At 56.4% G+C, this 13,989-nt stretch overlaps 1 protein-coding gene across 2 annotated transcripts in view; it reads left to right on the top strand.

Annotated features, from left to right (window-relative positions):
* The window catches only part of LOC144732085 (electrogenic sodium bicarbonate cotransporter 1-like), an 81,206-nt gene that overhangs the window by 46,854 nt on the left and 20,363 nt on the right, over positions 1-13,989 (top strand). For both annotated transcript variants that reach the window (XM_078613348.1, XM_078613347.1), the window contains exons 7-14: positions 2,608-2,687; positions 4,471-4,628; positions 6,385-6,472; positions 6,866-7,020; positions 9,793-9,999; positions 10,675-10,849; positions 11,352-11,485; positions 12,825-13,096. In XM_078613348.1, the coding sequence (XP_078469474.1) occupies positions 2,608-2,687; positions 4,471-4,628; positions 6,385-6,472; positions 6,866-7,020; positions 9,793-9,999; positions 10,675-10,849; positions 11,352-11,485; positions 12,825-13,096 (1,269 nt within the window). The remainder of the gene's footprint in view (positions 1-2,607; positions 2,688-4,470; positions 4,629-6,384; positions 6,473-6,865; positions 7,021-9,792; positions 10,000-10,674; positions 10,850-11,351; positions 11,486-12,824; positions 13,097-13,989) is intronic.

The following is a 13,989-nucleotide window of genomic DNA, read 5'->3' as shown; positions in this document are numbered from 1 at the left end:
AGAAGCGACCTGGCTACCACGGAATGATAGCGCAACGAAGTTGGCGTATTCAATCGTGTGGGAATGTATAGCCGCCTAATTACTCTAAGCGCGTGGTGATGTTCATTCTAAATGTGGAGGGGAAACACCGGAGGACGTGGAGAGACACGCAAAACTCCAAATATACAGCAGCGTCAGGGTCAGGATCGAACCGACGACCTCCTGTATACCAGGCGAGGTTGTTAACATCTCACCACAGAGAGAGAGACACACAAAACTCCAAATATACAACAGGCGTCAGTGTCGGGACCGAACTCACAACCTCCTTCATACCAGGCGAGGTTGTTAACATCTCGCCACCGTGGCACCCTTTATTCTACTTACAGGAAAAAAGGCAACACCAACAAACTCCCCCCCACACCCCCACCCTGCATAATTCACATTAACTCAGATCGCATTTCAATTTACGTAACCGTCTTTCCCCCGCTTGGTCTACGTGCGATCGCCCGAGGCGTCCGGGTTGACGGATGCCAAAAAAATCCCCACGAAAAGGTCGTAAAACAAGACGTCGATTATCAGCCGAGCGAACAAACGGGGTGATGCAATTGCCGCCCTAAGCCATCATTTGCTCCAAGTCTCTCTCTCTCTCAATCGGCGCGGTGATACGGCACCGCCGTAAAAGTTTGTTACGATGCGTGCAGAGTAGATCGTCTCTAATGGGGGGGGGGGGGGCGGGGGGTCGCTCTCGCGTTCACGCCAACAACGGCGGGATTCTCATGGCAAAAGGCAAAGATCCACCGTGTAGCCTTTACAGACTTTTGGGGCAAGTGCTGTTTTGGGGCAAGCACCTACTATGAAGGCCGGCGCGTCGTGACACGAGGGGGTGGGTGACCAGCATCACGCCCGGCCGCCTTTGTCTCCCGAGTGGCGATGTTTACTCCACACCGCGCCAAGTACTCATTTGAGTCTGAGTCGACCTAGGGGAGGGCTCAGGACCGGGTCAGATAATCGTCACCGCTGTTGGCCGTGAGCTGGGAATCGAACTCGGCTCGCCGGCGGCTTCGTAGCGCAGCGTAGCGCTCACCGCTACACAAACACAGCCCGGGTCACGGAGTCGTAAAGTGCGTGGGTAGACAAGCACCAACACCCACACACAACCCCACGACTATCCCCCCCACGCCCAGCCAGGAGACGCGATGATCTGGGCCATGGCACGTGGTGACACAGGGCTGGCGCGTGCCGCCACGCTGACAAAATAACCCCCCCCCCAAACCCACCCCCCCCCAAACCCCCCCAACCCCACCCCCCCACCGCCCCCCCCCCCTAACCCCACCCCACCCACCCCACCCCTTCCCAAGAAGTGGAATGAGCCATTGGTGAGTTGGTGGACCCACCGCGAAACCCGCGCGCTGGGACCGGCGAAGTCGTTTTTCGAACCGATTTTGTCTTGGCGTGACGCTGCGCTGGTTAGTGGCGCGCAAAGGACGGATAAGAAACTCTACAGATTCCTCAACAACAACAACAAAGACCCAACGAATATGGATTCCTGCAGTCACGAAAGCTTGAAGTCAACAATAATCTCCTAAAACAACAACAGCAACAATGTTGTCGGGACATTGCCTGAAATGCCACCTGTCAAACCACGTGTTTTCCCCTTGTAGGGCCAATGCCACTGACGGATGTTCAAACACAAACCTCCGCAATCATTATTGTCTTTCGTGGGTTTAATTCAAACAGTTACGTATTCACGTTCAAGTTGCATTTCCCACCGTAAGCGATCCCAGACGGCTCCTCTTCCACGACCGGGGCCATCATTTATTTAAAGCCGCAGAACAAACTCCCTCGGGGCACCTGGGTGACCTTTGAGGGCCTGTAACTTGAATGTGACCTTTAAAGGGAAGGTGCAACTCACAGATACCACCCCCCGTGTCCTCGCGTTGCCCTGCTGTAAACACGGACACCGCAGTCCTGGTCCCTGCCAGCCACGCACTTTGTCCCAGTGCCCCCCCCCCCCCACACCTCCTTATCCCACCATGTACCCCCCTTGTCCCTCGCCCTCCCCCCCATCCCCTCGTGTCCCACTGATCCCCACCGTTCATGTGCCTCATCATTGGGGTGGCCACCGCTCCATCCAGCCCTTGCCACGACACTGCCCGCACCACGACGCCTGGTGCAACGTCCCTCGCAGTGCTGCCATCCCTGGCCCCTGATCGACCACGTGGCATCGCTTTGCCTCCCCCTCCCCCCCCCGGCGCCACCCGCATCTCCGTGCCTCTCGCCAGGGTCCCACTTGCAGGGCCGTGCCGCTTGGGTTCTGCCAATCCGTGCCTCGCAAAATCCCCCAAATGCCCTCTGATTATGATTTGTTCCCCTCTTGTATATTCTGCGTTTTTAATTCTACACACACGCGCGATATATTTATATATATCCTGTAGCTATCATTGCACCCTGTTCCCACTGTTGTATCGGACGAGGCCCTGGCTGGTGAGATTGAGATGTGACTTCACGCTATTACGTAATGATCGATGGAGTTGATCGATGATGAAGATTGGCGATTATACGGATGTTCGATGATGATGATGATGAAATGACGTTCGTCCCCTGCTGCTTCGCGGCATCTTCACACAGGCAGCCTCAACGGCAGTCCGCGGAAATCCACAGCAGCCGGCAACGGCAGCGACATCCTGGAGATCCCTGGGAAGGACCAGGTGGGGGCCTGCACGCACCCACCCACCCACACATCCACGCACGCATCCACGCACGCATCCACGCACGCATCCACGCACGCAGCCACCCACGCAGCCACCCACGCAGCCACCCACGCAGCCACCCACGCAACCACCCACCCACCCACGCACGCATCCACCCACCCACGCACGCACCCACCCACCCACGCACCCACGCACGCACGCACCCACGCACACACCCACCCACGCACACACCCACCCACGCACCCACCCACCCACGCACCCACGCACACACCCACCCACGCATCCACGCACACACCCACCCACACACCTACGCACGTACCTACGCACACCCTCCACCTGCTTAGAGGAAGATACTCCATCTGGAGGCGCTGTGGCAGGGATCTCTGGTGGAGTATTTGAGGAAACTCTCCACTCGATATCACTCCACCCACATCTCTCCCCTCTCCACCCCTTTCTTCCCCGTGTCGTCTCCCACGTCTCACCCTAACCCAGAGCCCTCTCACTCTCTCAATGTCCCATGGTCTCGGCCGGATAATACATCAGACCGTGTTTTTTTTTACTCAATCTCATTTTTTATAAATTAGATTAATCGGTTCTGTATTGTTACTGAAAAACATGAACTAAAACACACATTTTATATATGTTTAAACATTTCCATTAGATACATACACGCCTCCATCCTCCCTCCTCTCCCTCCCTTCCCCTCCCCCCCACCTCCACGGATATCCATGCCCCCACCACCGGGACATTCACGTGTAGCTGGCCGCTGATGGTGGCAGTCGCAGCAGCAGCAGCAGCGACGATCACAACTCAGCGGCCGATCTCTGCGCGTTAATCGCCCCAGCACTGGATGGATGATCCCCCATTGTTAATTACAACGAGAGCGATGATGACGACGATGATGACGATGATGATGATTACAGGCACTCCTCTAATGACGAACGAGTTAGGTTCCGGAGGTCTGTTCGTAAGTCGATTTGTTCGTAAGTCCAACTTTACTCTTGTCGATTCCAAACATGTTGTACGGCACTGGTTATTCACGTCCTACAGATGCAGATGCCACTGGTTCTTCATGTTCTGTAGATGTAGATGCCACTGGTTATTCATGTTCTGTAGATGTAGATGCCACTGGTTCTTCACGTTCTGTAGATGCAGATGCCACTGGTTATTCATGTTCTGTAGATGTAGATGCCACTGGTTATTCATGTTCTGTAGATGTAGATGCCACTGGTTATTCATGTTCTGTAGATGTAGATGCCACTGGTTCTTCACGTTCTGCAGATGTAGATGCCACTGGTTATTCATGTTCTGTAGATGTAGATGCCACTGGTTCCTCACGTCCTACAGATGCAGATGCCACTGGTTATTCATGTTCTGTAGATGTAGATGCCACTGGTTCTTCACGTTCTGTAGATGTAGATGCCACTGGTTCTTCGCGTTCTGCAGATGTAGATGCCACTGGTTCTTCGCGTTCTGCAGATGTAGATGCCACTGGTTCTTCGCGTTCTGCAGATGTAGATGCCACTGGTTCTTCGCGTTCTGCAGATGTAGATGCCACTGGTTCTTCGCGTTCTGCAGATGTAGATGCCACTGGTTCAACAACCACCGCCATCTATTGTGCGGCGGTTGAACTTACGACTCTCGGTCCGAACAGGCGACTTGGACATACGGACCAGGTTTGTTCTTACTCTCTGAAAGTTCGTAAAAAGAATGGCCACAAGTAGATGAGTCCCTGCATATTAATGAACGCAACGATCGCTCCCTGTGCCCTCCGCTGCAGATGAAAAACCGGTTCATCAAGAAGATTCCGCGCGACGCGGAGGCCTCCAACATTCTGGTGGGGGAAGTCGACTTCCTGGAGACGCCTTTCGTGGCGTTCGTTCGCCTCCAGACGGCCACGACCCTCGGAGGGCTCACAGAGGTGCCCGTGCCCACCAGGTGAGGCTCACAGAGATGCTCACTCATCACCAGGTGAGGCTCACAGAGGTGCTCACTCCTCACCAGGTGAGGCTCACAGAGGTGCCCACTCCTCACCAGGTGAGACTCACAGAGGTGCTCACTCCTCACCAGGTGAGGCTCACAGAGGTGCCCGTGCCCACCAGGTGAGGCTCACAGAGATGCTCACTCCTCACCAGGTGAGGCTCACAGAGTGAGACCACCACCAGGTGAGACTCACAGAGATGCTCACTCCTCACCAGGTGAGACTCACAGAGTGGGACCACCACCAGGTGAGACTCACAGAGATGCTCACTCCCCACCAGGTGAGGCTCACAGAGTGAGACCACCACCAGGTGAGACTCACAGAGATGCTCACTCCCCACCAGGTGAGACTCACAGAGTGAGACCACCACCAGGTGAGACTCACAGAGATGCTCACTCCTCACCAGGTGAGACTCACAGAGTGAGACCATCACCAGGTGAGACTCACAGAGATACTCACTCCTCACCAGGTGAGACTCACAGAGTGAGACCACCACCAGGTGAGACTCACAGAGATGCTCACTCCTCACCAGGTGAGGCTCACAGAGTGAGACCACCACCAGGTGAGACTCACAGAGATGCTCACTCCTCACCAGGTGAGGCTCACAGAGTGAGACCACCACCAGGTGAGACTCACAGAGATGCTCACTCCTCACCAGGTGAGGCTCACAGAGTGAGACCACCACCAGGTGAGGCTCACAGAGATGCTCACTCCTCACCAGGTGAGGCTCACAGAGTGAGACCACCACCAGGTGAGGCTCACAGAGATGCTCACTCCCCACCAGGTGAGACTCACAGAGTGAGACCACCACCAGGTGAGGCTCACAGAGATGCTCACTCCTCACCAGGTGAGACTCACAGAGTGAGACCACCATCAGGTGAGACTCACAGAGATGCTCACTCCCCACCAGGTGAGGCTCACAGAGTGAGACCACCACCAGCTGAGGCTCACAGAGATGCTCACTCCCCACCAGGTGAGACTCACAGAGTGAGACCACCACCAGGTGAGGCTCACAGAGATGCTCACTCCTCACCAGGTGAGGCTCACAGAGTGAGACCACCAGCAGGTGAGGCTCACGGAGGTGCCCGTCCCCCGCCAGGTGAATCCGAGCGGTGTTATTTGTTTGTTGTACGCGTGCACGTTGAACTTCTTTCGCGCCGTACGTAGCCAACCGTGCTCATCTTAGGTGCGAGGGAAGGACAACGCGTGTGTATGTCTGTGTGCACATAGCCTGGCACAAGCGTTGTGGTGACGTCACCGCCACTAAGTGGCGAATGGAGGTTGTTGTTGTTGTCTGTGTGTGTGTGTCTGTGTGTGTCTGTGTGTCTGTGTGCTGTGGGGAGCGGTAGTGTAGCGGTTAGCGCGCTGCGCTACGAACCCGGGTTACCCGCGTTCGATTCCCGCTCACAGCCAACACCAGTGACGATTATCTGCACCGGTCCCGGGCCCCCCCTAGGGCGACTCAGCCTCAATAGAATACCTGGTGCGGTGTGTAAACACCACCACTGGGGGAGACAAAGGCGGCCGAGGGTGGTGCTGGCCACCCACCCCGGTGCTGCTCGCTAACGGCACTTGCCCCGACAGTCCGTTAAGGCTACACACGGCAGAGGATCTTTGTCTTTGTTTCGTGCTGTGCGGCGATTGAAGACGTTCTGCCAGGCACGCGGTGCGGTGCCGTGATGTTCCCACCTTTGCCCCCCCCCCCCGTGCCAGGTTCATGTTCGTGCTCATGGGACCCAAGGGCAGGGGCAAGGAGTACCACGAGATCGGCAGAGCCATGGCCACGCTCATGTCTGACGAGGTGAGCGATCCCTCCGCTCGCGCGCGATCGCGAAGCGGAACGGGACGCGCGCGGGGGGCCGTCTGCGGGCGAAGCGAGACACAGCGTGGGGGGGCGGGGGCGGGGGTGTGTCTGGATTTTGTTGAAGGCAAGTGTGAGTGCGTAGCTGTGTGTGTGTGTGAGTGCGCGTTGTGGGTGCCATCGAGTGGAGGGAGTGAGTGAACGAGTCAGTGGGTGGCTTGGTCAATGAGCGGGTGGGTGGGATGGGTGACCCGGTGGGCTGGCGAGTGAGCGGGTGGGTGAGCGGGTGGGTGAGCGAGCGGGTGAGCGAGCGGGTGAGCGAGTGGGTGAGTGGGTTAGCAAGTGAATGTGGCCCCTCTCTGCGCCATCCACACCCTCCCCGCCCACTCCCAGCTGTTCCACGACGTGGTGTACAAGGCTCGCGACCGCAAGGATCTCCTCCTCGGCATCGACGAGTTCCTCGACGAGGTGATCGTGCTGCCCCCCGGGGAGTGGGACCCTACCATCCGTATCGATCCCCCCAAGAACATCCCCTCTCCCGAGAAACGGTGACTGCCACACGGCAACGCTCACTCACCTACAGCGCTCGCTCACTCACCTGCCGACTCACCCACCCGCTCGCTCACTCAACTGGCCACTCGCCTACCCGCTCATTCGCCTACCAGCCGTTTTGCCTTCCCGCTCGCTCATTTGACCACTCACCTACCAGCTCACTCACGTGCCCACTCGTCTACCCATTCACTCACTCGCCTATCCACTCACTCTCTTACATCACTCACTAACTCACCTGCCTACTCATCTATCCGCTCACCTACCTGCTCGCTCACTGACCTGCCCACCCACCTACTTGCCCACTCGTCTGCTCGCATGATCGCTCACTTACCCATTTGCTCGCTCACTCGTTTGCACACTCACTCACCCGCTGACTTACCAACTCACTCGCTTACTCACCGACCCGCAAACACACTGTGACTGCAAGGATTCAAATTCTTAGGTTTTTTCGGTAAAGTCACGTAGGTAAAAAATAAAAATTCATAAAAGTAAATTAAAAATAAAATAAAAATCACGACGTTTCGGAGGCAACGCAAGCTTCCGTCTTCAGGTGGAACCGTCACAGCACGATTGCTGTATCAAGTAAAAAATTAAAATAAATAAAAATAAAATAAAAATCACGACGTTTCGGAGGCAACACAAGCTTCCGTCTTCAGGTGGAACCGTCACAGCACGATAGCTGTATCAAGTAAAAAATTAAAATAAATAAAAATAAAATAAAAATCACGACGTTTCGGAGGCAACACAAGCTTCCGTCTTCAGGTGGAACCGTCACAGCACGATAGCTGTATCAAGTAAAAAATTAAAATAAATAAAAATAAAATAAAAATCACGACGTTTCGGAGGCAACACAAGCTTCCGTCTTCAGGTGGAACCGTCACAGCACGATAGCTGTATCAAGTAAAAAATTAAAATAAATAAAAATAAAATAAAAATCACGACGTTTCGGAGGCAACACAAGCTTCCGTCTTCAGGTGGAACCGTCACAGCACGATAGCTGTATCAAGTAACTTGCTGTATCAAGTAGCTGTGACGGTTCCACCCGAAGACGGAAGCTTGTGTTGCCTCCGAAAACGTCGTGATTTTTATTTTACTTTCATTAATTTTAATTAATTTTTTTTACCTACGTGACTTTACCGAAAAAAACCTAAGAATATGAATCCTTGCAGTCACGAAAGTTTCAAATCTAGAACTATACGGGGGTGATCTTTGTCAACACGTAGGGGGGGGGGGAGTAGGGGGGGGGGGACTACCATTGTCCTTGTGTTTGGCGTGGCTGGGAGCGCCGTGCCACCCCCTAACGCAGCTCTGCTTGAACCACGTGACCCCTTGGCAGGCGACGTCGACGGAGAGACCGCTACCTGCGGCACCTGCACGGACCTGAAGAAGGGTTCGTGACAGGCCACGGGGGGCAGTCGCTTGGCTTCTGTAAACTGTCCTGGCGGTGTCGGTTGCTTTCAGGAGGTGTGGGTTCTCGGTGGCGGTGGTGGTGTCGTGGTGGTGTCGTGGTGGTGTCGTGGTGGTGTCGTGGTGGTGTCGTGGTGGTGGTGGTGGCGGGTGCGGTGATGCGGCAGGGGTCAGCGTCCCGTCGGCCGAGATGGAAGCCTCGCGTCTTTCTGTGCGGCGCGCTTCTTGAAAGCGGTGTTCGTTGTTGCTAACCGCCCTTCCCTCCTACCCCGATGGACTAACGCATGTGGCGGCGGTGGACGTGGTAGCGGTGGCGGTGGCCGTGGTGCTGGTGGAGGGGGGGTGGTGGCGAGGTTGGTGTTTCGTTGGAGCTTTTATTTGTTCTGACGCGGAACTCTTTTGCCTCTGCAAGGTTGTTGTTTTGGTTTTCCTTTGGAATTTGCGCTTTCCCCCCTCCCCCTTTTTGTTGTTGTTGTTGTTGACGTCACGTGTGTGTGCGCGAGGGGACGCGACGCTTTGTCGTCGCTCTCTCGTCGTCGTCGACCCGACGACTTGACCATCGTCGCCGTGCGGCGCGAAGTCGTCACCGGACCGCGCGGTAGACGGTGAAGGTGCAGCCCCTCCAATTGCCCCCTCGAGCCACCGCTGGTGGAAGGGGCGCCTCCACTCCGAGCGCGCTCTCGGCAACTCCCTCCTAGAGGGTGTTTTTGGCCTACTCTTCCACGCTGGCTCAGACACCTCGGAAGAGGCGGGGGTCGCCCAGGCTTGTATCCCACCGCACGCGACGACCTGCTGATCAGCGAGTTTGTGGCGAAACCCCGCCGTCGAGACCACACACGCACGCACACGCACGCACACACTTACTCACGCACACACGCACACCCACGCACACCCACGCACGCACACACACGCACACACGCACACACGCACACACGCACGCACGCACACACACACGCACACCCACGCACACGCACGCACGCACACACGCACACACGCACACACACACACACGCGCACACCCACGCACACGCACGCACGCACACGCGCGTGTGTGCGCGTGTGTGTGTGTGCGTGTTTATACACAACACGCGCACGTGAACTCCCGTAACAACAGCCGTCGTGGTCGACCCGCCGTGCGAGGAAACGCGACACCACATTTGCCACTCTCGTTCGTCGTTTACCCGACACGACTACCGCCGTGCGGTGGAGCGCGTCCCGGTGAGACGGAACGAGGAGAGTTGGCGGCGGTGGTGGTGGTGGTGGTGGGGTGAGGAGCGCGCGTAGGGGGGGGGGGGGGTAGTGGAGGTTTCACGTCGTCCCGGCGAGCGAACGTTTTGTGCGTCTCTCTCTCGCGAACGGCAGCAAGTCGCAGCATTCCCTGGCGGAGGTGACGCGGATGAACGGGAGCAGCGGCGGCGGTCACGGGGGAGGAGGGGGAGGTCACGGGGGAGGAGGGGGAGGTCACGGGGGAGGAGGGGGAGGGGGGGGTCACGGCGGTGGCGCGGGAGGTCACGGCGAAGCTCCGGGAGGTCACGGCAGCCACGGAGATGAACTGGAGAAGACCGGCAGGTGAGAGGCGCCCACGAGGTTCGCGGTTCGAATCGAGCGGGCCGACCTGGATATAATAACCGTAGTGGTGAGCACAGTGTGACCTGGGCACCTGGCTTGCGATCGGGCGTCAGTCTGCCGGCAGCAGCAGGAGGAGGCGGGGGGGGGGGTAGTGATCGCTGCTGCTGTGTGCGTGACGGCCGATCGAGTGCTCTGTCATTTCCGAATTTGGCAAAAAATAATAATGATCAATAATAATGACCAATAATAATGATCAATAATGATCAATAATAATGATCGATAATAATGATCAATAATAATGACAAATAATAATGATAAATAATAATGATCAATAATAATGACCAATAATAATTATCAATAATAATGATCAATAATGATCAATAATAATGATCAACAATAATGAACAATAATAATGACAAATAATAATGATAAATAATAATGATCAATAATAATGACCAATAATAAAGATCAATAATAATAATCAATAATAACGATCAATAATAATGATCGTTATTATTTTAATAATCCGTGACCGTGACGCCGGCCACGGTCTCGCGGACGACACCGCGGGATCTTTGTTGACGTCCGCGGCGTTCGCCAGGTGGGGAGTGGGGGGGGGGGTGCAGAGTGATGACCGCTGGGCTGGTGGGGTGGGGGGCTCTGTGCCTCGGGCAGGTTCTTTGGGGGGCTCATCAAAGACATCAGGAGGAAGCTGCCGTGGTACATGAGCGACTTCTGCGACGCCTTCAACATCCAGTCACTGTCGGCCATCATATTCCTCTACCTCGCCACCATCACCAACGCCATCACCTTCGGGGGCCTCCTGGGAGACGCCACCGAGAACATGCAGGTTCGAAACGCGCACGCACGCACACGCACGCACGCGCACGCACGCACGCATGCACGCACGGACACGCACGTCAACAACACACGCCGACGCCACAACCCAACATGTACACACACCAACACACACCAACACAGACACGTACACACACCAACACACCAACACACCCACGTACACACCGACACACACCAACACACACCGACACACACCAACACACACCGACACGCACCGACATGCACCGACACGCACCAACACGCACCAACATGCACGAACACACACCAACAGACACGTACACACCGACAAACACCAACACAGACACGTACACACCAACACGCACCAACACACACCACCACACACCAACACACACCAACACACACCAACACGCACCGACACGCACCAACACGCACCGACACACACCGACACCTACAGACACGTACACACCTCCAGACACCGACACACACCGACACACACCGACACGCGCTGCGTGTGCCGCCCCCCCCCCCGGCAGGGTGTGCTCGAGAGCTTCCTGGGCACGGCGATCGCGGGCGGCGTCTTCTGCCTCTTCGCGGGGCAGCCGCTCACCATACTGAGCAGCACGGGGCCCGTGCTCGTCTTCGAGAGGCTCCTCTTCAACTTCAGCAAGTGAGCTGGGCCGGGTGCGCCTGTGTGTGGGGGTGAGTGAGTGTGTGCGGGGGTGACTGAGTGTGTGTGGGGGTGAGCGAGTGTGTGTGGGGGTGAGTGAGTGTGTGTGTGTGGGGGGTGAGCGAGTGTGTGTGGGGGTGAGCGAGTGTGTGTGGGGGGTGAGTGAGTGTTGGGGTGAGTGAGTGTGGGGGTGAGCGAGTGTGTGGGTGAGTGAGTGTGGGGGTGAGCGAGTGTGGGGTGAGTGTGTGAGTGTGGGGTGAGTGTGTGTGTGGGGGTGAGTGAGTGTTGGGGTTAGTGTGGGGGTGAGTGTGTGGGTGAGTGAGTGTGGGGGTGAGCGAGTGTGGGGGTGAGTGAGTGAGTGTGGGGGTGAGTGAGTGAGTGTGGGGGTGAGCGAGCGTGGGGGTGAGCGAGCGTGTGGGTGAGTGAGCGTGTGGGTGAGCGAGCGTGGGGGTGAGCGAGCGTGGGGGTGAGCGAGCGTGGGGGTGAGCGAGCGTGTGGGTGAGCGAGCGTGGGGGTGAGCGAGCGTGGGGGTGAGCGAGCGTGGGGGGTGAGCGAGCGTGGGGGTGAGCGAGCGTGGGGGGTGAGCGAGCGTGGGGGTGAGCGAGTCTGGGGGTGAGTGAGTCTGGGGGTGCGTTGCGCGAGTCTGCATTCACCATGGCTGATGATGATTACGAGAACCTTTTTGAGTATTCGTGGCGTGAACAAATCGCCCATGCGAGAGGGAAACGCGAGGAATCCACGGACGGGACAAAATAATTTGCGCAAATTGGAGAACACCGCGATGTCAGGGTGGGGGAGGGGGGGGGGTAATCTGGAGGCTTCCCAAAAAATGTATTTATTGGGGGGGACGAACAAAAACTGAATAATCGAAGGGAAACTGCGAATGGCAGAAACGACGGCGCCCCCTGCTGGTGGCGAGCGGAGACCCCGAGGACCCCTTGGACGCTCCTCTAAAATAAATACAAAACAAGAGCTTTGTGACGTCATATTTGAGGGGGGTCTGACTTTGTGACACCGTGTGACGAGTAAAAAGTATCACTCTGGTTGAACATAAGAGCGGGGGGGGGGGGGGGGGGCTACGTCCGCGTGCATGTTGAACTTCTTTCGCACTGTACGCAGCCAAATCGTGCGAACCGGAGGTGCGATTAGCGCGGACGGCAAGCATGGGTCAAGATCGCTAAAGTGATCCGAATAAGCCTAACACGTAGGCTTGCGCGACCAATATCATCCATACAATTTTTTTGGGGTTAGATCGTGAACCCCAAAAAACGTCTTCTTGTGGATGATCCCAATAAAACGATTCATAGTAGCGATGACCACGTTGCGGCCACGTCTGCAGAGAAAACAGCTTCGACTACCTGGAGTTCCGCCTGTGGATCGGCCTGTGGTCGGCGTTCTTCTGCCTCGTCCTCGTCGCCACCGACGCGTCGTTCCTCGTCAAGTACTTCACGCGCTTCACCGAGGAGGGCTTCTCGGCGCTCATCTCATTCATCTTCATCTACGACGCCTTCAAGAAGATGCTCAAGCTGGCCGACTACTACCCCATCGACCCGGACTACAGGCCCGAGTACGTCACCTCCTACGGCTGTACCTGCCTGCCGCCAGTGCCAGGTGAGATGGCCTGCGCCCTCCTCCCTCTCTCCTACATCCCCCCTCCCTCTCCCCTCCCCATCATATATCATCCTCATCATCATCATCATTCCTTCTCCTTCCTGTCACCATTCCTCCGCACATCTACCTCGGTCACATGGCTACGTGGTCACTCGGTCAACCAGTCATATGACTGCATGGTTATCGTGTCAGGGTCACAGGGTCAAAACGGCCAAATGGCTATAGGGTCACACCGCTACATTGCTATAGGGTCACAGGGTCACATGGTCACACGGCCACATGGCTACGTGGTCACTCGGTCAACCAGTCACATGACCACATGGTTACCGTGTCAGGGTCACAGGGTCAAAACGGCCAAATGGCTATAGGGTCACACCGCTACATTGCTATAGGGTCACAGGGTCACAGGGTCACACTGCCACATGGCTACAGGGTCACATGGCCACATGGCTACGTGGTCACTCGGTCAACCAGTCACATGACCACATGGTTACCGTGTCAGGGTCACAGGGTCAAAACGGCCAAATGGCTACAGGGTCACACCGCTACATTGCTATAGGTTCACAGGGTCACATGGTCACACGGCCACATGGCTACGTGGTCACTCGGTCAACCAGTCACGTGGCCGCATGGTTACCGTTTCAGGGTCACACGGCCACATGGCTATAGGGTCACACCGCTACATTGCTATAGGGTCACAGGGTCACATGGTCACACGGTCACATGGCCACAGGGTCACATGGCCACATGGCTACAGGGCCCCGCGTGACACCACGTGGTGCTGGGGTGTAAGTGGTTGATGCTGTTGAGTGCCTGCGGACTCACGCACTCAACGACCCTCGTCACGTGCCCTCGTCACCTGCTCCCTAACACCAGTTTCGAGTGATATCTGA

The sequence above is a fragment of the Lampetra planeri genome, chromosome 41, assembly GCF_965212315.1.
Source record: "Lampetra planeri chromosome 41, kcLamPlan1.2.h2, whole genome shotgun sequence".
Taxonomy (NCBI): Eukaryota; Metazoa; Chordata; class Hyperoartia; order Petromyzontiformes; family Petromyzontidae; genus Lampetra; species Lampetra planeri.
The sequence above is the reverse complement of the archived record's forward strand: the minus strand, read 5'-3'. Positions and strand labels throughout refer to the sequence as shown.